The 22,293-nt window shown below is 41.5% G+C and overlaps 1 protein-coding gene across 1 annotated transcript in view; it reads left to right on the forward strand.

Annotated features, from left to right (window-relative positions):
- The first annotated feature begins 9,559 nt into the window (after positions 1-9,559).
- The window catches only part of ITGA8 (integrin subunit alpha 8), a 166,457-nt gene continuing 153,723 nt past the window's right edge, over positions 9,560-22,293 (forward strand). The window contains exons 1-2 of the mRNA XM_046679408.1: positions 9,560-9,980; positions 10,688-10,821. Of these exons, the coding sequence (XP_046535364.1) occupies positions 9,775-9,980; positions 10,688-10,821 (340 nt within the window). The 5' untranslated portion in view covers positions 9,560-9,774. The remainder of the gene's footprint in view (positions 9,981-10,687; positions 10,822-22,293) is intronic.

A 22,293-nucleotide genomic window follows, 5' to 3' on the forward strand; every position in this document is an offset into this window, starting at 1 on the left:
AGGGCTTCAACACATGAATTTTGAGGAGGACGCAATTCAAGCCATAACAGAGCTCGTGATTATTTATTGTATACTTTGGATTATAATCCAATACAATATTATTTTGTTGTTCAAGTAGCCTTTGGGAGATCTTTCAGTTGACTCTTGTGTCCCCTTGATTTACCCCCATCAGTTTATTTTTTGAGCACTCCCTCATTTTCTCCATCACAAGATGCTCCATGTTAATCTTGTATATTACCTGCCCCAGCCCTAGAATCAGCCACTTCGCCAAGGGACCTTGGTTCCTTTTCTTGGAGAATGGTATTAGAAACCAACATCTGGTTCCTGGGTTTGCTTGTTGCTGCTGGGTGGTGTTGCCTCTAGGTCTCTCAGTAATAGCACCTGTTTTAGTGCCCACTATTTTGACTTTTCAAAGAGGATCATGATAGTGTCTTATCCCAAACCTAGAAAATAGAAATGGAGTAATGAAAAAGATAAGTTCTTGGGAATCAGATAGACAGTCTGTGACGTATCCTCAGGTTTCACCACTTATCAGACACGTAACCTCCTGCAACTTGTTTAACCCCATAAAGTCTAGGTTTCCTCATTTTTGAAATGAGAATAATTAAAAATACATTAAAAGAGATTATTTATATAAAGGGCAAAGCAAAGCATCAAGCTCATGACCAGTAAATGTTAGTAACCCCTTAGTATCAAGGGGTCACCCAATCTTTCTGAATTTTGGAACTTTTGAGCAAGAGATAATTGCTTTGGCAAATATTTTTCTGCAAATGCAAAATCTAATGTAAGGATCAGTTGACTTGTTTATTTATTCTGTCTTAAATTTCAAACCAACTATTGGACAGCTCTACGTGGATGTATGGATATTACCTCAAATTCAAAATATCTGAAGCTAAATTCTTTTCCCTGAATCAAGTCCCGCATTAGAATTTTATATTTCTAATAGGAGCACAATAATTCACCCCAAATTATTCAAATTCAAATTCTGATTATGCCAGACTATATGTTTTGGACGAATTCTTCTGCTAAGTACAATTTTAAAATATTGAGAAAGTATTTTTTTCAATAGTCTTAAAGGCATTGCAGCATTTATAAGGTACTAAGGAAGTATAGGGCCAATGTCCAGGAGAAGAAGGAAATTCAGAGTTGGCAGCCAATATCTAGAGCTACTTTTCCCTAGAAGAATCTCATGATCTTCCAATGAAGTGGAATACTGAGAGGTTGGGGTGGGAAGGAACAATGGGGCGAAGGGAACAAAAACTGCAATCCATGGTCTTGCAAGGAAATTTTTCGATGGTAAACACTTAAACTTAGGGTTGAGACCCCAAAAGTCTACACTCTAAGACTAAGGATGAATTGGAAATAGATTGACCCTTCCAGGGACTGAACCCCATCTTCGGGTCATCTCAATCCCTGAAGACTGATTAAAGTGAGTGAGCAGTATTATTGCTCATAGAAGTCTGCCAGAAATAAGTGTAAACACTATCTGGATGAAGAGAGTATTATTCTAGGCCTCAAATTACTCCTCTACTTTTTTGTATGTGATATCTGGCATTTAATTTTTAACAAATGCTATTATGTGAGAGGCACACAAGGAGACAAGATAATGTGATCAAAACACAAGGGAAACAACAGACAATATAAACAGACCCCTCCCCATTATTCTTGATAAAGTTAACAGATACCAACTTTAAAATAACTCTGCAAATGTTCAAAAAAATAAAAAGCAAGACTGAAAACTTTGGCAGAGAACTGGAAATTATAAAAATAAAATAACATAGCAATTCTATAAATTAAGAATACAGTAACTAAAATTTAGAACTTGATTGATTTAGCAGTAGATTAGTCACAATTATAGAGATAATCAGGGAACTGGAAGATAAATCAGAAGAAAAATATTAAGATAAAACATGTAGAACTAAACAGGTGGGAATGTCAAAATATAGTAACAATATAGGCTAGACTATGAGAATGTCAAACACACTAAATTGGAGTCTCAAAAGCAGATGAGAAAGACTATGGGAAAGAAACAATATTTGAAGAGATAATAACTGAGATCTTTTTTAAAGATGAAAGATATTAACCCACAGATTCAAGAAGTTCTATTACTTAGGTAGTATTAATAAAAACAACATCACAACCATACACATCATATTAAGAGCACTAAAAACAAAACTTTTAACTGCCCATCCCCACTGCATTGCCCCATCCTAATTCTGACCTTTATTTTTTTCACATATAGACTATTATAATTATGTTCAAACTATTCTCTATTTCTTTCTCATTTACATAACTGTCAAATTAATATTCCTAAAATATCACTTAATACATTAAAACACCAAAAAATACTTAAAATAATTTGATAACCTCTCTACACCCTGTTATTGCCTGAAAGAGTATTAATTGAGAAGACTCAACCAAGACAGCAGGGCACCGTGCTCAACAGTATGACAATCTGCAGGCTGAGTTCTGGCAAATAGTGAATACTTGAGGTCCCTGGTGAAGGGCAGGCATATGTGGATAATTGAAAGAAAAAAATAACATCATTCCATTAGTAATCCATAACCAATTAGAAATGTAAGTAATAATGACTAACACTTGAATTGCTTTTTGTATGGACTCTCCTATAGGTTTATACATTTTCGCTCATTTAGTCCTCACAAGTCCCTGTTAGCCTCTGTATTTTACAGATGGGGAAACTTGAGGCATACCGCTGGTAAATAACGTGCCCAGGGTTATACAGGTAAGAGGCAAAGCTGGGCTAGGAACCCAGACATCCATGTTTTTAGTGTCTCCATTGTACTGCCTCTCCATGTGTGAGCAACACTCGTTTCCAAACAGAATCGTACTATGACTGAGCTGACAGCAGGAATTTATAGTTCACGAAAGAAAAGCTAACTATGCTTAGCGCTAATCTCCCACATACCAAAAGTGAGATGCAAATGAGTGAGATCACATGGTGCCTAAGGGCTAGACAGCAATCTTAACATTACTATCAAAAGAATTATAATTTGGATCCCTGCTCGCCCTGGGATTACCATTGTTTCCCTGACCTGGAGTGATAAGTCGTGGCTAAAGTTTTCCAAGGATTTTATAGGATGTTACTCTAACATTTACTTTGAATAAGTCTTCCTCACAAAACAGCTGAAAAATGGGTTCAGCTGATCCATTTGGTTTTGTTTCCTCCTTCCAGTAAGGTTACTTGGCATCTTTCTTTTTCCTTTACGAGACTATTTTAACTTTCATCTGCTGCTTTTAATTTAACTTGTCATATTTCTCTTTTTTGTGCATGTGCCCAGAGGCCTTTGGGAAAAAGACACATTTTTCAGTAAGTCAAAACAATAAAAACCAGAAAGGTCAACTTAAGTCAGTTAGGCACATTTGAAGCAATGTAAGTAGAAGACAAATTCCCTTCCAACCCCCTGAAGACTGCTAACCGTGGACACAGCCTAGCGCATCCCTGCACAGGGACAATTAGAGTGATCTAAGCCATGGGCGTGGATAACCTCCTGTCACGGTAAGGAAGAGGCCTTTTTGAGTGAGTGGCACAGATGACAAAATACACTGATTCCCAGGAGGCATATGGCATTTTATAGGGACACTGAATATCTTAACTTGATTCTATGTGTACAGATAAATTCTGCTAAAATTGAGCCTTTCTAAGTCAACGGCCCCACACAAGTCATAGGGTCCCTTGTTCTCCAGATCTGGGTGAGCAGGATTTCAACCATATATATTTTTTTAAAGCTGTATCATGAATAGTCCATTTTTTTCTTTGGCTTGTCATGTGCCTATATTCTTCCTTGAGGAAAACTGTCTCCTAAAAGCATCCCCAACTTACCCCGACTCCCATTAGTCTCTAACCACACCCCGTTAGTTTTGCTCCCGGCACTTATCAGTGGATTCATTTATATCCTTATCGGGTTGCTAGCTTGTTTGACACCTATCTCCTCAGTAGATCACAGGCTCCTCGAAGGGAGGAACTACATCTCTTTAGCTCACAATTGTATCTCCAGTGCTGGCACAGCACCTAAGACATAGCCAGTGTGCAGATTTATTAAATGTTTAAAAAGAGTGAATAAACAAATCACAAGATCAGATAGACAAGTGAAGTTGAGCAGGATATAGTCCTTGCATGGATGACATGGAAATCTGATTTGGATTTTGCAGTTAGTTGGGAAAATATAAAATATTATTTTTATGGGCAAATTCCTTCCTTCCATCTTCTTTGTGTCTCTTCTTCTTTTTTTTCTTTTTTGCCTAATGATTTGCAAAGCTGTTTCAAGGAAATAAAGATGGTGATAAATGTGGGAGAGATCAACTCAATATTTGGAAACTTTTTAATGAAAAGACATCATCTAAATTGTTGTGAGGCTAAATCATTTTTCATGAGAAAATCTCACACACTTTAATAGGATCACAGACACTAGAGGGCTGGCCTAGACACCCTTGTGGGGTCTTCCAAAGGCTGAATAAACACAGCAACCTAGCCTGGGGTTTAAAATACACTCACACTGACTAATCAGATGCTCCGGCCTCACCTCCTCCCACAATTGAAAGACTTCCTCCTTGACTTCCCCACCTACTTGTGGGAGATCTTTGTTGTCTCACCTGAGTCCTTCAGCCTCCCTCAAGGGCTGAATAAGGGAATGCCTGGCTGTTTCAGAAGGCCATAGCTGCTGTCTCCCCCAGGAACCCACAGCCATCACTGTTGCCCTTGTCGTGGGTCCACAGAGGGGCTGCAGCTCTGTGTTCACAGAAGCCTCTGCTTTCAAGTCCTGGTGCAATGGGTTGAATGTTTGTGTCCCCCTGAAATTCTTATGTTGAAATCCTAACCCCCAACGTGATGGTAGTAAGAGGTAGAACCTTTGGGAGGTAATTAGGTCATGAAGGTGGAGCCCTTGTGAAGGGGATTAGTGCCCTTACAAAGAGGACCTCAGAGAGCTCCCTCGCCCCTTTTCCATCATGTGGCCATGTAAAGACACAACAAGAAGGCAGCAGTCTGCAACTGGGAAAGGGCCTCTCACCAGAACCCAACCATGCTGGCACCCTGACTTTAGACTTCCAGTCTCCAGAACTGTGAGAAACAAATTTCTGTTTTTCATAAGCCCCCCAGTCTATGGCATTTTGTTACGGCAGCCCAGATGGAGTGAGACACCTGGCACGTGCACAGGTGGGGGGAATGCCGTGATCCCCATTTCAAGTGACCGTTATTTCCAAAGACCAGAGGGGAGCTGCCCTGAACCCTAAACTCCTTATCAAAATTTAAAAATAATTTTTAAAAAATCCCCTTGAAAATATTCCCACAGCCTCCTTTGGCACCGGCCTCACACATAAGCTCCTGGGAAATTAGACTTCCCCATTGCCAGACTCCAAATTTACAACTAAGATGTTAATAAGTTTTTTCCTCTGGAAGTTTGCTTTAGTCTCTTTTGGCCAATAGTTACCTAAAAGGCCCATCCTGCCAACCCATCAGACATGTGTAGCTTTTTCAGGATTCTGGAGCGAACTGGCCCTAATTGAAATCTGCAAATGGTTCAAGATCTTGAGCGTAAGTTCAGATGCCCTTGGGGCTTCACCATCCAGGAAGATTTGTCCCCAAATGTCAAGGCTTTGGAAGAACACCACTTTCCTTAGTTACCTTCCCTTTAGAGGAAGAATTGTTTTCTTTATTTTTATTTTTGCTTAAAGCCGAGCTGTATTTAAAAGGTTCATTCTAAAAAGAGATCAAGTCGGAGTCTGGTTTTGACTAGTGGGAATTTTCCTGCAGCTAAACTAACTGTTGGCTGTGCCTGAACGTCTGCCAGCACAAGGCCACTGCTGCAGCACTTTTAACTTAAAAGTGGCTAATAAAATCATGAAGGGAAATCATAAAAGAGAATTACGAACAAAATCATCAAAAAGGAAAACAAAATGATTTTGCTATGATGAGATGCACCCTCCAGGGACGAGAATAAAAATTTGCAGACATAAGCTGGATGTTAGCAGAGACACTGACGGATGGAAAAGTTGTTTCCTTCAATAGGTTTAACGGATCAGTTTCTACTAATCAGTTGTTTCTGATATTGCAGAAAAACTGAGCACAGCTGGGCGGAAGAAAAACCTGAGATGGCCTCAATTACCCAAAAGACAAGAAGAAGTTGAAAAGCTGCCTTCCATTTCTGGTGCATTCATTTTTAAATCTGATGGAACCTTCACAAACACATTGTTTCGACATTGGCTTATTTTGTAAATAGTTTCACATATTGACAATGTGATTGTATTAATGAAATAATCATGTTGAGACTCTCACACTTCTTTACTTGAAGGCAGAATCACATTTTATCATAGAAAGAAATGGATTTAAATGTAATCAGGAATAATAATTGGTTATTAATTACAAATGTATTTGGTCTTCTGTTAAAAAGTATGCACTAATGGTTAAATGTTACAACATCTCTATTTTTAAGTACTTTGTACATGGCTGCAACCCAGAGATCATTCTTTTCCTGTGGTACTCTTTACTTATTTATTTTGGAAAGTTTGGGCCAAATCTCTTCCATCTTTGACCTTTGGGTTCTTTTCTTTTCTTTTTAGGGAAACAGCCATGTATACCTTTCCCAGTATTAAACATACACACATACTCACATACGTGATAAACAATTCCCAGACTCGCTTTTCTGACAAATAAATCAGTGCTAGTAGATCTTTAAAATGTCAAACTTCTCATTCAGCGTGAGACCTGTCACTGTCCATGTGTTTCTTTGACGGCATCCCAGATCTTGCTGATCGGCGTGGTTCCCATGTGTCAGAATAGTGAAGTGTGCAAGACTCTTATTCAGACCAATCCTGCCCCTGCAATTATTGCAGGTTTTTTTCCTGCTTCTTGGGAGATTTACTATTCTCCCAGGCTTTGGCCTCCCAGGGAAGTCAAAGAGTTTTGAGTTAATTTGCTTTCCCTCCACTCTGTGAAAACCAAGGTGTCACTCCACCCTCTCCTAAGACCTCTTGGAAAAGTACACACTGCGTGATGACACGTCTCAATCACCACTCTCCAGCAAGCCCAAAGGGTCAGCTGAGAATAGCTTATTATTTCTAGAAAGGTGATTTCTCATTGTTATTATAACTTAAACAAATTCTTATAGACCTCGTAGCATGAGGAACTAGTTTTGGCATCCAACAGTCCTGGGTTCAAATAATACTACTTACTTTCTTTGTGAATATGCATATTATCGTACCTCTCTGAACGTTAATGCCCTCATCTGTAAAGCGGAAAGTGACACTATTAAGACTATACGTTTGTGGGGTAAGTCAAGGACAAGTGTGTTTTAGAAGAAAGGAACAAGTACGTATATCCAGTTCCGAGGCAATAAGTAGAATTTTCTTTCCCTACCTCCCCTATCTTGAATAAAAAGATAAGGAATATACTGGAAATATTGCAAAGCAAGGGAGTACAAAAGGGGATACCCTGGTGATGTGCTGCCCAACACAGATCGAAGGATTTTATAATATATAGCTGCTTCTGCTCAGTAAGGCGGTATGTGAGCCAAGTGCACATTTAGAATTATGCTATTACTTTCTCCTATTCAGGTGTTCCATTTCAACCTAAAGCTTGCCTGCAGTATGACAAATTTTTAAATTTCACTATGCCAGTGTCAGTAAAATGATCAAGCTGAGGTTATTCCCTAGCCTCAGTGTCTGGGAAAACTTTGAACACGCCAGTGTGTATTGCATGTGAATCACTCATTGAAATTTACTCTATGGAGCATCACTTTTACTGACCAGAACAGCAGACCAACACAAATGGACTTTTGGACTGAGAAAAAAGTATTCTACCATCTATTCTTAAGTCCTTGTCTGGGAAAGGACTATCTGGTTAGGTAATTTTCCAGAGGTGATGATTTGCCGGGTAATCTTCTGATGGCTTATTAATTGGTAGTATTTTTACAGGGATAAGACAAGCAAAGATAAAGACATAAAATTCAAACCAGTCTATGAAGTGGGATCTGAAGTAAGGGAGATGGGAAAGTCCAGCTTTCCAGTGGGATCAGAGATTTTCTGTGGATAGACTCCCAAATCCACACCGCCAGACTAACCACTGCCCTGAAGTGTAGTTTGTGCTTCCAGCACCGCTGGGGACCCCACTAGTAACTCACATTCCACAAGTCCAGCATCTAAGTCACCACTGACTTCCGATCCCGCTCTTCTGGCCCCATTGCTATTGTTTGTAATTCTTCTCTGCTAAGTTGGAACCTTCAGACTCATCTTGGCTTGCTTCCTCCACTTTGTCTGCCATGACTCTTTGGATCCTTTTCCTTATCCTCATGTTTGCGGCCTTCCCTTTCTTCTGTTAATCGCATCGAGGTCCGCATCACCCAAAGCTTTTGGGCAGCATCTTGTTTGTTTCCTCTTCCTTCTAACAACTGCCTCCCTCCCCACCTCTCAAAGACACAGCCTTGTCACTAAACTTTTGAATCCCCGTAGGCATGTCATGCCTCTGCTCTAGAACTGACTCCCTTTGCCTCAATAAATGTTCTTGTTATTAAGATCCTGTCTTAAGAGATTCAATCCTATTTCCCAGGGCTCCCTAACCCACTCTCTTATTTCTAATTCCTTGGCAACCATTTCATCGCAGCCTTTATGTCTTTAATACTTTCCTCAACTTCTCCGCCCACGATGCCCAAATGTAAGCCTCCTATTCAAATTCCCGCCCAAGTCGACATCTGCCACCAACTCTCCTTAAAGTACTTTGGAAACTACCTCCCCTGTCTCTACATTTACATTTAACCCCAGCCCCATCCAGTTTAATGCTTCATTGCTGTGTTTTTGCATCAGTCCTGTTTCCCTGGAAACCACATGTTATATAAACGCGTCTATACCATGTTTCTCTTCTCCCTACTCAGTCTTCAGTCCTTCCCCCAAGAGGAGGACACAGAGATCAATAATACCCACAAATTGGAACTGAAGTTTGAACTCCTGTAGATTCCAACCTACACCTCCCACCCCTGCTGAGGGTAAACTGTAAACTTTGCCAGTCTTCATCACAATCACACAGGGTCACGAAGATTTACTACCAAGTCATTTAACATGCCCTCCCCCGTGCCTTTGAGAAAGACCTAAAAAAAGGTCTCGAGGATTTCTTCATTTATTAATTAGCTCTGCGGGGAGGTATGGTGAAGGAGAGGATTTTTGGATGCAAACTTTAACTCTCAGTGACAGACGAGCAAACGCATAGACCCTGAGGCTTCTTCAGGCTGCGGAAGTGATGCATAGATCACGGCTTGGTCTAGCCTCGTGGTGGGATACGCTTTCACGTTCTTCCATTTGGGACAAACTGCAGCAAACTCTCGCCCCATGCGGGGGGCATTGCTTCCAAAAGCAATGGCTTCAATTGGCATGTGCGAGTCTCAGATTGTCCTTGAGATGCGGCTGCAATAGAAAGCCAGGCGGCCAAAACAAGCGCCTGGCACCAGCCACCAGCAGGGGCGAGGGTGGCCCAGGAGTCACCGGCTCCGGACCCGCCGCTAGGAGGCGCCGCGAGCGCGCCGGCCCCCTCCCGCTGCCAGAGGAGGGCTCGGATCCCCTCGGCCAGCCCCTGAGCCGGCGCGGGGAGCGCGCGGGGAGCAGATTGCAGGGGCCGCGCGGCGGAGCGCCCGGGGCTGTCACCGCGGACGGGCCGCGCGCACCGACCCGGGACCGGGGCATCTGGGGACTGCCGGCCGCCACCCCCGCGATTTCCCCCGCCGGGGTCCTCGGAACCCGCTCCCCGGTGAGCACCCGCCGGGGCGGAGGGCAATGTCTGCCGGGGCCCGCCGCGGTCCCCGGGGCAGCCGGGCGCAGCCGCTCGCGCCCCTCTGGTGCTTCTCCGCCGCGCTGGGGATGCTGTGGTCCCCCGCCTCGCAGGCATTCAACTTGGACGTGGACAAGTTCACGGTGTACAGCGGCCCCGAGGGCAGCTACTTCGGCTACGCGGTGGACTTCCACATACCTACTGCTCGCACGTAAGTCGCCGGGCGCGGGGAGTTCGCGCGCGGGGACGAACCCGACCACAGGTTGGGTCCCTGCTCCGCTACCGGAGGACCCGCGCCTGTCCCCGCAGCCTGATGGAAGGCGATTGCTGAGATTCCATCCTGGTGCCCACTTTTGGGGGCCCGTCCGGCTCCCCGACACCAGTCTCCTCTCTCCCCTTCCATGCTAGATGTACCCTGTGAACTTGGAACAAGAGACGTGCCACTGGCATATAGAATACGCACGTTCTGGGGACTTCCTGGTGCAGACTCGAGCATCATACAAAGGGGAAAACGGGACTGCACAGACTCAAGCCAGTTAAAACAACGACCACAACACGGTCTGTTTATACATAGCCTGTAACAATTAAGTGTCTGGACGCAAGTGCTGTCTGCTACAAGCAGCTGGGCTCTGTCCTTGCTATTTGTTTGTTTTTTTTCTCTTCTCTGCTCTCCTCTTACTGTATACATAGCTCCACCTAGAGAAGAATTAGGACTATTTGCACGCTCCTCCAAAGCAGGTTTCAGACGCCCTTAGGTTTCCAAGAGGAAATCAAGTTTGACAGTCGGTCTCCATCATAAATACGTTTCTGCTCCCACCTCCACCCTAGTCTCAGTGTGAGCATGCGGCTACAGAGACAGCATCGCATGCGCACACTTTTATGATTCCCTAGGAGTGATCTTCTCCAACTCTTTCGCAGAGCGAGCGTCTTGGTGGGGGCGCCCAAGGCCAACACCAGCCAGCCAGACATCGTGGAAGGAGGAGCAGTCTATTACTGTCCTTGGCCGGCCGAGGGGTCTGTGCAGTGCAAACAGATACCGTTTGACAACACCAGTAAGTGATATTTGTCATTCCCAACTGTGGGCCCTGGTTTCAAAGAACCAGAGCCAGACCCCGAGTCACTCCTCACTCTCTTTGTACTCATTTGGCCTGTCTGATGGGTCTGTGTTGTGGGTTGTGTAGGTCCCTAGAGAAATCAGCTTTTTTAAGCCTGAGCGAAGGGAAGGAAAATGTTGAGCGAACCCCAGAGAGGGAACAATATTGTGACCTTGAGTATTCGAATGCATTCTAGTAACTTCTGTTTCCTTACTGTCCTGAGATGAGCATTTTCGGGGTGAATAGATGCTTTGGAGAAATACAACTGTTACACCCTAACCTTCATTATGGAGAGAATTTGGTTGCTTTCCAAGGACAAATCTGGGAAAACACAGATTCTTAGCATTTCCCGTGCCCAATCTCCGGAGGCAAGATTCAGCTGCTACAGACCCAGACATCGCTCCATGTTGCTGTTTAATTCTTTACAGAAAGAAAGAATTTTCTTTCAAAATATTGGACATTGGAAGCAAACTCGTACAGGCAGAGTGTGGATGGATTACATTCATTTCCAAAATCCCTAGACAGATGTTTCTTATTTAATTAAAGGGAAAATACATTTTAAACAATTCAGGCTGGTTATGTTTCCTCTGGTGTTTTCTCTTTGGGTCCTGAGAAAATAATTTATACGTAATGCTTCCAAAAACATTAACACTGAATGTTTTAATTTGTACCTTCAAAACTTTATGAATTCGAAAGGTATACATTATCCAAAAGCAAATACCTCTTTTCAGAAAAATGTGAGTATGTCAACTCAAATAATGTTCTTTGATGAATGATCATTTCAAATACCTTTGCACCATGCAACTATTTTATGACATCATTCTTCATTATTGTTACATTAGTGTGCATTTAGAATTTATGTAGAAAATCCATGTTCACAGAATTTTGATTAAGTTGGATGGGTGGTATTTGCCTGTTGCTTTAACTGATTTGCATTTTTTTCTTTTAAAGGAGAACATAATTTCAATTCTATGAATATGGAAATCATTTCAAAGAAAAAAATCCTGTGCAAGCATGACCTTGAATTATGACCAAATTAGGAAAATATTTTATAAAAACGTTTTAAAATTATGTTTTTCTTATGTGTCTATATATGGTCACAATAGCTCATTTACCATTTTATTAAGTAATTCACTTATTTCATACCAACTTTTGTAAGCTTTTACTTTTGACTATTAGAAACTGGAAAAATTAAGCCACTTGACATTACTTTGTCAAAGAAATTTTTCAGTTAGTTGTTTAATCAGGACTTTAGGTGCTTCTAATTACAGACTTCTAGCTTGAGAATAAAGTTTCTAATCAGAAGAATTAAGCATAAAATTAAGGGCATTTTAATAATCTACATCAAAATCGTTTGTATTTTAAAAAGTATGAAGACATAAATCATTGGTATTATTTGAATTTAACTTAAGGGAAATAAGCAGTTACGTTTTGAGACATGTTTGATGTACTTGTGTATTTTTATCAAGAAGCAATCTATAGTCATGGACATGAATTTAATAACCTTCTAGAACATTCCCAGAACATATCAAATCAGGATCTGGTCAGAATAGTTTTTCCTTTGATAAAGGAAGAATCAATGCCCAGATAAGTTGCACCTGAATACCTTTCTACATCCTAATTCCAGTAGATGTCGTGGTTCAATGAATGAAAACCAGAAAATATAGACATCAATATGAATTACTAAATCCTGACCACACCCAACCCAAAATTTCCAATGTTAAATGATAATAGGTAACATTTTCCCAAAAGTTCATTCTAAAGCAACTATTTAGAGCTTAGAATTCACTTTCCCGTAAAGAACTAATGATGAAAGATTGTGCTTTGGTTTCCAGCTTTGCCCACAGGAATGCACTTAACCCTTATTGTAGCTGAATTATATTTTCAATGAAACAGTAGGGCAGAAACTAGTACAACTTTGGCAATTAAAAAAACAGGGAAATAATAAGAGTGTCAAGAAAAGATCAGAATTACTTGGAGAAAGAACAGGGAGCAGATGGCATCTTCTGTGCAGATTCTGAAGAAGACCTCTGGGTATCTCGAAGGGTTTTAGAGATTAATGCTGTTGGTGCTACACTATGTCTTATTGTACGTCTAAATGTATGGAGTTTTTTCTTGATAGACAAATGCACTCGTTCTACTGTTATACTTAGAAACCGTAATTGCAGTAATTTGAGATTCATAAATGGAAAAAAGTGAGAGGAAGAAACAGGGAGGGAGATAGATGTTTCTGAAATAATTGAGCAGGAAATGAAAAAAAAGCAAGGCAAAGGAGGCCACACGACATTTGTGAGAAATGAATGAGGGAAAGGAGAAAGCAGTGACCTGTGAAAGCCTCGGGGGAGTTTCCTTGAGAGAGAAGATAAGAATCATTGAGAAAAGAAAGTTCCCCATGTTAGCCATCAGGGGGTACTGTGGGCCCAGGAACCTTGGCTGCTCCTGAGAATGGCCTGAGAGTGGGTGGGAGAAAAGGAATCAGAGGACCACAGCTCAGGTTTTGGCTACTGAGTGGGCACCAGCGCACCACACATGGTTTCTACCAATAACTTTATCCATGCGCCCTGAGACGATGGAACTGCCAGTGGCTGCCATTTGCTGCAAAGCTGTGAAAGAGAGGAAGGGTCAGCAGGAGCCAGTGTAGCTATTTCCAGTTTGAGCATGGGTTCTGTGAGCTGAGTGTGATCTTGGAACCAGAGGACAGGCAGAAACAAAGGCATTGCTGACTCAGGGTCTTGCAGTGAACATACTAGGTGCATTACATTTGTGGATCACCTACTATGTGCCAGTCACTTATATACATTGTTTCTAATCCAGAAAACAAAGCAACAAACTCGTTTTATGAATAAGGAAACTGACATCAAAGGTGTTACAAAAGATACAACCAAGACCACACAGGGTAAATAGTAGATGCAAGGTTGGAAAAGAGGTCAGCCTGCTCCAAAGCCTACCTGGGGGCCCTGCCTCCCTTCCAGGAATGGAGAGAGGACTGGTCCTAATGGAATGCAAGTTCATGGTCAGATGTTATGGAGCTGAGGCACCGCTTGCCTCCCTCCCTCTCCTCCATTCCCTGGCTTCCATGTTAGCTTCACAAATTCCAATTAAAAGGACCATCCAGAGCAGATCTGAAAGGGAAGAGCAGTTTGAGTAGAGGGTTGTAGAGACCAGAGGTTACGGAAGCAGCCTTTGTCTTGGTGGAATGATGGGTTGTGTATGCCCTTGATTTGCTGTAGCTCCTCACAGCATGCCCCTTCAGTGGAAGCCCCAATCAGCTGCCTCCTGTCTTATTCTCTGTCCCTTGGCAGCAAGGTACCATTTCCCCACAAAGAAGAAGAAAATTTCTCTGCTTGACAAAGTAGTGCTCGCGAATGCTGGATACCCACAGACTCACATTCACATAATAGAGTGTGATGTGTCAGGCATAAATATATATTAGGTTGCAAATATTCTTCTAAAGACAGTCTTTAACTCTGTCTGTTTTTACTATTACATCTGAATTCAGGACATTCTATGTCACTTTGACCTTTTAATGACATTGTTTCAACTTGTTCGGACCCCCCGGGTGTCTACAATTTACTACTGCTGCGGTGAGTAACCTACTAAACTCTCTCTGGCAGACATTGAAGGAGACTGGCCTAGAATTTAGTCCCTCAATCTGGTTGTGATCTTGAACCTCAGTTTATTTAAGGTCAACTGCCTTTTTTTTTTTTAACTGCCTTTTAGTTTGAAATTTTTTTCATTAAATAATCATTTCTTTTATTTTTACCTTATCCTATAACTTGGGTTTTTTTTTATTACCTCTCATCGTAAATGCAAAAACAGAGGAAGCTGAGAATGGCCTCGCACTTCAAATGCATGAATACTATTAAAATCTGTGGTCCTTTCAAGTATGGAGAAAGGAAACTCTAGAAAGGCATATGGCAGTGGGGGAGGGGCAAAGGGCTAAGAATAGATAATTTTCCTGCTCTGTACAAAATCAAGTGGTTCCAAAAAAGGACTTCTCTCATCTCCCTTCTGTCTTTCCCTCTTACTACACTGGGATAAAATTCCCCCATCACCAAATTGCTTTCTTTCACTTTTGCTTCAGCAGCTCTCTAAACTGCGCCCCATGTCTTAACTCAAAACATCGCGTCTGCCAAATCCATGCCTCTCGTTTCTAAATCTGCTCCAAGGTTCATTTCTTCTTGTTCCTACGTTTTCCAAACCCACGTGTGGAGTAAATAAGAACCTCCAGATCACAGCCCTCCAGCTGAAAGGGGATGAAGGAAACTGACACCTTATCCTTGGATTGAGGAAAGGGCAAATTGCAATCATAATAACAAAAGCATACTACGCAAATATTTGTTTTAAATGCTCAAAGGAAACATTTTGAGGAGAAAGACAATGGCCTGCACTAATTGATGAGGCTAGCCGTCATAGCACTAATAATCATGGAGAGGCAATGCAGCTGGGAACCACTTGCAATTAAGGACCCACGTGAAGAGTGAACAGGAAGAGGTGGGAGGTGCCGTTGAGATTTGGAAGTCATCTGAGAAAGACTCCTAGAATTTGCCTGGCCTTAATTTAGTATCTTTGTGTGTGTGTGTGTGTGTGTGTGTGTGTGTGTGTGTGTGTTTAAATAACCCTTAAAATGGTTAGGATATTTCAAAGCTCTGGGATAGTAGGATTTGTGTTGGAATTGCATTTTAGCTTGGAGACCGGAAGCCTTTGGTTTGGGGGGGTCTGTTTTATTTTGCGTTCAATGAGCCCACAATAGGAAGCAGCTCAAAGCATCTGGCTCTGTGAGTGGTTCAGGGTTGCTTTTTGATAGGGTTGGGCGTGCCCTTTTTCTCACATGAGGGTTGGGAAACATATTGGTCGCATAAGTCTTGCTTTTTTAACTTCCTCAGAAAGAAATCAGTTTTCGTTCAGGAACAAAGAAAAAAAATGTAGTCAGAGCTACCCAGATAAATGACAGAGTAAATACACAAATGTGACAGAACTCAAGGACAGCAGAAATATGGGCTCTGGGAAGTTCAGTTAAAAGTGAAAAAAGGGAGAAGGCAGCCTGAAGATAACCTGTTGCTTTTAGGAATTAATAATGCCATAATTAGGGTAAGTTTGGCTACTCAGAAAAAAATATATACATACATTAGGGCAGAAAGCTTACTCTGCTGAGTGTTGATTCTGCTGAATCATCAAGGGTGGCTTAGCTGGGTGGTTTCCTTATTCTAGGATGCCTGATATGTCGGACTGATAGATGCACCCAACATCCCTAAGCTTCTCCCAGTTGGCTCAGACTTCCATGTGACAGAATGCAACCAAGTCCTGATACGAGAAGGGAGGAGGCAGCGGTCCCTACAGCTCATAGCAACTGAGGAAGCAATTAGAAGGCGGAAGTCCTTGACACTCCAACTAAAAATGGGAAACAGATCTGCTCTATGGCTAGTTGAGTAGTATGAGCATTAGACGCCTGTTGCTTAATCTGCAAAATTCTTTCAAGAAGCTAGAAGTCTGTGTGATGGGACAGGCTTCCAGGCTCTTGGCAGGAATAGTCCATGCAGCAGCTGCAGCGTTCTGTGGAAAAAATAGGAAATTGTCTTGAAATTATTCTGAAAGCAGAAAAACGCACTTCAGCATTTCAGCTGGCCAGTTGAGACACGTGTGTTCAAACTTTACCTGTTGTGTAGGAAGGCATAGAAGTCAACCTCAGCTATGCAGAAAGACTGGTTCCTGGATCTCTGATATTTAGTGTATCGCCCCAAACATCTGTCAACCTGAGAAACTTTTTTACATCCATACACACTGGTGAAAGTGATCACTTACGCTTTGAATTGTTTTAGTAAAAATAAGGCATCGATATACAAGATAAGTCTTTATAAGTCTTTATAGACATGGTTGCCAGGCATTGGGAGTGGGAAGGAGGAATTGGCTCAAAAGAGGCAGAACAAGGGAGTTTTGGGGGGTGATGGAACTTTCTGCGTGTTGACTGTGGTCGTGGATACGTGACTGTGTGTATTTGACAAAACCCATTGACCTTACATCACTAAAAGTACATGTTTGTGTTCTGTCCATCACATGAATTTTATTGCATGTAAATTAAAAAAATGAGGAAAAAAACATTATGGAGATTGCTGGAGCATTACGTATTTGATATCTTGATTCAGTTTGGTTTTGTGACCTTTGCTGTAGGCATGTGGGCATTTAGCTCTTAGACTGTGGGAAAGTCTGATGTGCTAATAACTGGAAGTATAAGGACACATATTATCTCTGAAAAGCTTAGGCTACTGCCCCTAGATAGAGTGAACAATTAGTCAGCTCATCAGGTAGGACCTTCTTCATCATGCTTTGAATAAAGGATAATGTGTTCAGAATGTGTTTGTAAGAGAACTTTGAATGAAAACATGTTGAGTGAGAATAAATCTTTGCAATGAAGCATCACACTTGTGTAATTCTCATATCCTTAATGAAATTCAGGCATGGGATCTCCTCGTTGGTAGTCATTCAACTAAGGAGTTCTTGCTTCAAACACATGATTATAGTTATCAAAATTAGCATAACTGCACCACAGGGTGTATAGCTATTAACATTAGGGCAGTGTTATTCTTTAGCTCTGATGTTTGACACGTGGACACAGATTTGTATGTGATATTACAAAAGCCTCTGTATTGCTCTGCCCTGACCTCCAGGCCATGTAGAGATTAGAGAGAAGGGCACACACCATTGCTACGGGAATAGATTTGTGCAAGGACCCTGCAGCCCACATTATGCACAGCACCTCACCCCAGGTGTCCCAGATGAGAAGCCACCTCCCCCTGGCCAGCTTATGGCTCCATTTCAGATTTGTCTCAGTTGTCATCTCCTATGATTTGCCCAGATGTCTCCAGCTAAGCCACCTCCTCTTGCCACATGGCTTACACAGCTTAACTCTTTAGCACCATACATCACAGCATGGCTCATCTCTCCGGGGCCTGTGTCCTGGTGCCTCCTTAACCACCCAGAACATCTTACCTTCCAGTAGTGATTTTCTGGAACTTCTGGCTTCTCTTTTCCTACAATTCGCCATGAGAAATATGTTTTAGAAATTAATTCTAAGGTTGTTGCAAATTGTTTTTTAGAAGAAAGGGCGTATAACACTAAAAAATAATGTCTTCAAACATCCTGAATATGGATAGTCAAGTAAATTACGGCATATTCACACAGTTAAGTATTATTAACCATAAAAAATAAAGTCTAACCAAGAATCAGCATTAATGTGGGAAAATACTTTTGTTTTAATGTTAAGTGAAAAACATAAAATTCAAAATTGTATCTACAAGCTGCAGAAGAATACAAGAAGAGATGTGCAATGAGAGGCTGTCTTTGGGAAATGTGATTAAAACTAGGTTTTTTCTTCTTTTTTCTAATTCATTAAATTTTTTTTTTTTTTTTTTAGTGAGGAAGCTTGGCCCTGAGCTAACACCATCACCAATCTTCCTCTTTTTACTTGAGGAAGATTTTCACTGAGCTAACATCTTTACCAGTTTTCCTTTATTTTGTATGTGGGACGCCACCACGGCCTGGCTTGGTGAGCAGTTCACAGGTCTGCACCCAGGACTGGAACTGCGAACCCTGGGGCCACCAAAGCAGAGTCTATGAACTTGACCAATACATCTCTGGGCCAGCCCCCTAATGCATTCTTTTAAATTTTTCAAAACCATGAACAGGTATTTATTTATGATCAGGAAAAATAATGATAAAAATAAACATCCAAAAATTTCTAAGTGAAATTATTATGTTCACTGAAGTGTTATAAAGATTAACAGTAAAAGACCACAATGATTGACAATCTTAGTTTTTCCCTCTTTTGTCTTGGGTGTAGATGGTAAAGTAGTTTAGAAATGTATTTATTTACATATGGGTGCTTATGCTTCAAAATACCGAAAACCAAGGATATTTTCAGTAACAATTATACGTGTAAAAATAAGAAGATGCAGTGTATCACCCGTCTTCATTCTCGGCTGTCTCTACATCAATAAACATATAGACTTGATGGTCTGACATGGCAGTTTCTAATGCCTTTTAGAATGAGAGAGCTGTTTGTGAGTAGAACTGCTTTTGAGTGTGCTTGAGTAACCTGAGCAGACCAGAAGAAATTAATTGACAATCTGTTGATACTTCCATCAATTCACAGAACTTTTTATAAGAGGCCATTGGCAAAAATCAGAGTGACCATAGATCCAGATAATCCTCTGGACTTTAGAATGTGGAAGGCATTTGATAGAGTCAGAACATCCAGGTAAACTCATGAAGCAGTATGAAATTTCACAATGTGGATTGGTGCTTAGTTCTTGATCTGCTATGTGCAATAAACAGATATTTTTCCTTTAAAACATTTCATATGTGCCAGGGATCAGTTATAAAGTCTATTTAGAATATTTCCTCTGAGACACACCATTCTACTCACTCCCAAGTCAGGTTTGTAAATATTCTGTAGAGCTAAGACGTGTCTGTTTCCATAAGTAGAGTTTGTCAACATACTTGTCGATAATATCGGTTGAGGTGGAAAGCATGAGAAGTTGGTGGGAGGATATCAGGGAACTGCAAAGTAAAGGCTGCAGCATCATTTCTCAAAATGTCTTTTATGGTGAGCATGCAAAAAGAATTTCCATGCCAAATAAGTTTGGAAATGGCTGCGTTCACTCCCCTTCTGTGTTAGTCAGGTTTCCCTGGAGAAACAGAACCAATAGGATATATATAGAGAGGAAGAGATTTATTCTAAGGAATTGGCTCATGCAATTTTGGAGGCTGAAAATTCCCATGATCTGCCATGTGCAAGCTGGAGACACAGGAAAGCCAGTGGTATGACTGAGTCTGAGTCCAAAAGCCTGAGAACCAGGAGCACCAATGGCAGAAGATGGATGTCCCAGCTCAACCAGTCAGGCAGGAAGGGCTGAATTCCTCTTCCTCTTGGCTTTTTGTTCTATTCAGGCCCTCAACAGATTGCACGATGTCCACTCACTTGGGGAGGGCAAACCACTTTACCAAGTCCACCAATTCAAGTGCTAATATCATCCAGAAACACCTCACAGACCCACCAAGATTCAGTCAACTATCTGGACACCCCATGATCCAGCCAAGTTGACACATAAAATTAACTATCACACCCCCTATGAGACTCACAATGCATATTCTCCTAGAAAAGGCACTGAGAATTCATGAACTAAAGATCCATTGCATTCATAGGATAGAACATTTATTGATAGTCATTATTTCTCTTCATATTTCTTAGGCCAAACCATGCCCAGGTACTGCTGTAGTAACCAATGACCCCAAATCTCTGACTTAAAACAACCAAGGTTTATTGCCCACTCACACTATGTTTAATATGAGTTGGTAGGGATGCTCTGCTTATTCAGGTCATCCAAGGACTCAGTCTCATGGAGGTTCTTTATTGACGCATGCTTTCAAGATCAAGTCTAGCCGGAATGGGGATGTGGCAAACTGCACACTGTCTATTAAGCTTCCACCCTGAATCGACATTTATTACTTCTTCTTGCATCTGGTAGGCCAACGCATGCCTAGGAGATTGGCCGTGGTGACTTCTTTAAATATATCTAACACTTTATTTATCCATATCTATCAAAACTGCATCTACAACCTTTAAAAGAATACTAGAAAAGAAATGCAATTAAAGAGGTTGCCTTTGGAAATGCAATTAAAACGGGATTTTCTTCTATTTCTAATGGACGTATTTTGTAAGACATATTTTTGGGACCCTTGATAGCATAGTTCTTTGGGGCTACAGTCCCAATCCCCACACTGATGGTAGGGAGCAGACACATGACAAGGCAATGAAGGTGTTTCAACAGCTGTGGAGATAAGTGAGACTTTAATACCAATAATCAGTCCTCAACCTCTTCCACCTGGTCTCCATTGTCTGCCTCAGATATTGTCTGGAAGACTGAATGCCCTTCATCCTTTCAGTCAGGCTCCTTGGGTGACATGTTACTAAAACATAATGTCTTTTCCCCCTCAAAGCACCCTTTGGTTAATTGTAACCCATTTTTACTTATGAAATATTATCTAAAGGGAACAATGGAGTTGAAAATAAAGCTTACTGTTAGCAAACAGTAAAATTAAATATCAATGCCATAAGAGTGTTAGTGACTTACTACAAGCAAACACTGTCCTAGACACTGGAAGTTTGGCCACAAACAAAGCCCATGGCTTTACCCTTGTGGTTAATAGCCAGTGACAAGTTGAGAAAAAGTAAAGTAAGCATGAGAGGACAGAGCACAGGGCGTGTGCACGTGCGTGAGTGCTTGGGCAGGCGTTTATTTTAGATTGGATGGGGTATTAGTATTCTGTTGCTGCTGTAACAAAGTACTACACATTTAGTGGCTTTAAGCAACGCAAATTGATTATCTTATGGTTCTGGAGGCCAAAGTCTAAAGCAAGTCTCATGGGGACAAAATCAAGGTGTTGGCAAACCTCTGCTCCTTCTGGAGGCTCTTGGGGAGAATGTTTTCTGGCCTTTTCCGGCTTCTAGAGGCTGCCCACATTCCTTGGTTCCTGGCCTCCTTCCATTTTCAAAGCCAGCAATGTCCAGCTGAGTCCTCTTCACATTGCCACATCTCTGGTTCTCCTTTTCTGCCTCCTTCTTCCACTTTAAAGTATCATTGTTAATATGTTAGGCCCACCCAGATAATCCTGGGTAATCTCCCTTATAGGAAAGAGTGATAGAAAATGAGGCCAGAGAGCCAGGTATAGACAAGATTATATGGTGCTTTACAGGCCAGGGTCAGCACTTGCGATTTTATTCTAAGAGTGATGAGCAGCCAACCATGGTTTTGAGTACATGTAACATAATTTGAATTATTTTTGCAAAAGGATCAGTTTAATAGACTTAAGGTGAGCAAGAGCAGAAGAAGGAGACTAGATAAGAGGCATTCCCATTGCCCAGCGAAAGAGAAGTATGGTTTGTGTTGAGTGATAGCAGTTAAGGTTGAGAAATGGTTGGGTTTGGCATTCATTTAGAAGTGCAGTTAGTAGGATTTCATTATGGATCAGATGCAGGGTACAGAAGAAAGAGAAAATTTTGACCTGAGTAACTGGAGGAATGGGGCTGAGACAAGAAGCAGTGGGGAAGGAGCAAGTCTTGGATAAAATATCAACAATTGAGTCCAGATATGTGAAATTTGAGATGTTTATTAGACTTCCAAGTGATGTCAAATGGGCAGTTGGATAAATAAACCTGGAGCTCAGGCAAGAGGGTTGGAGATTTAAATTTGGAAGTCTTAAGTTTGTAGATGATATTTAAGGCCATGACTTAGGGAATGAGTGTGGATCAAGATGGGAGGAGGAGAAGCACAGTGAAGCAAAGAGAAAAGAGAAGAAAAAAGGGAAAGATCAAGGTTGAAATTGAGTCCTGGAACACCCTGACATTTAGAGAAATACTGGAGAACTGAGGAA

This window comes from Equus quagga, chromosome 12, assembly GCF_021613505.1.
Source record: "Equus quagga isolate Etosha38 chromosome 12, UCLA_HA_Equagga_1.0, whole genome shotgun sequence".
NCBI classification, from domain to species: domain Eukaryota; kingdom Metazoa; phylum Chordata; class Mammalia; order Perissodactyla; family Equidae; genus Equus; species Equus quagga.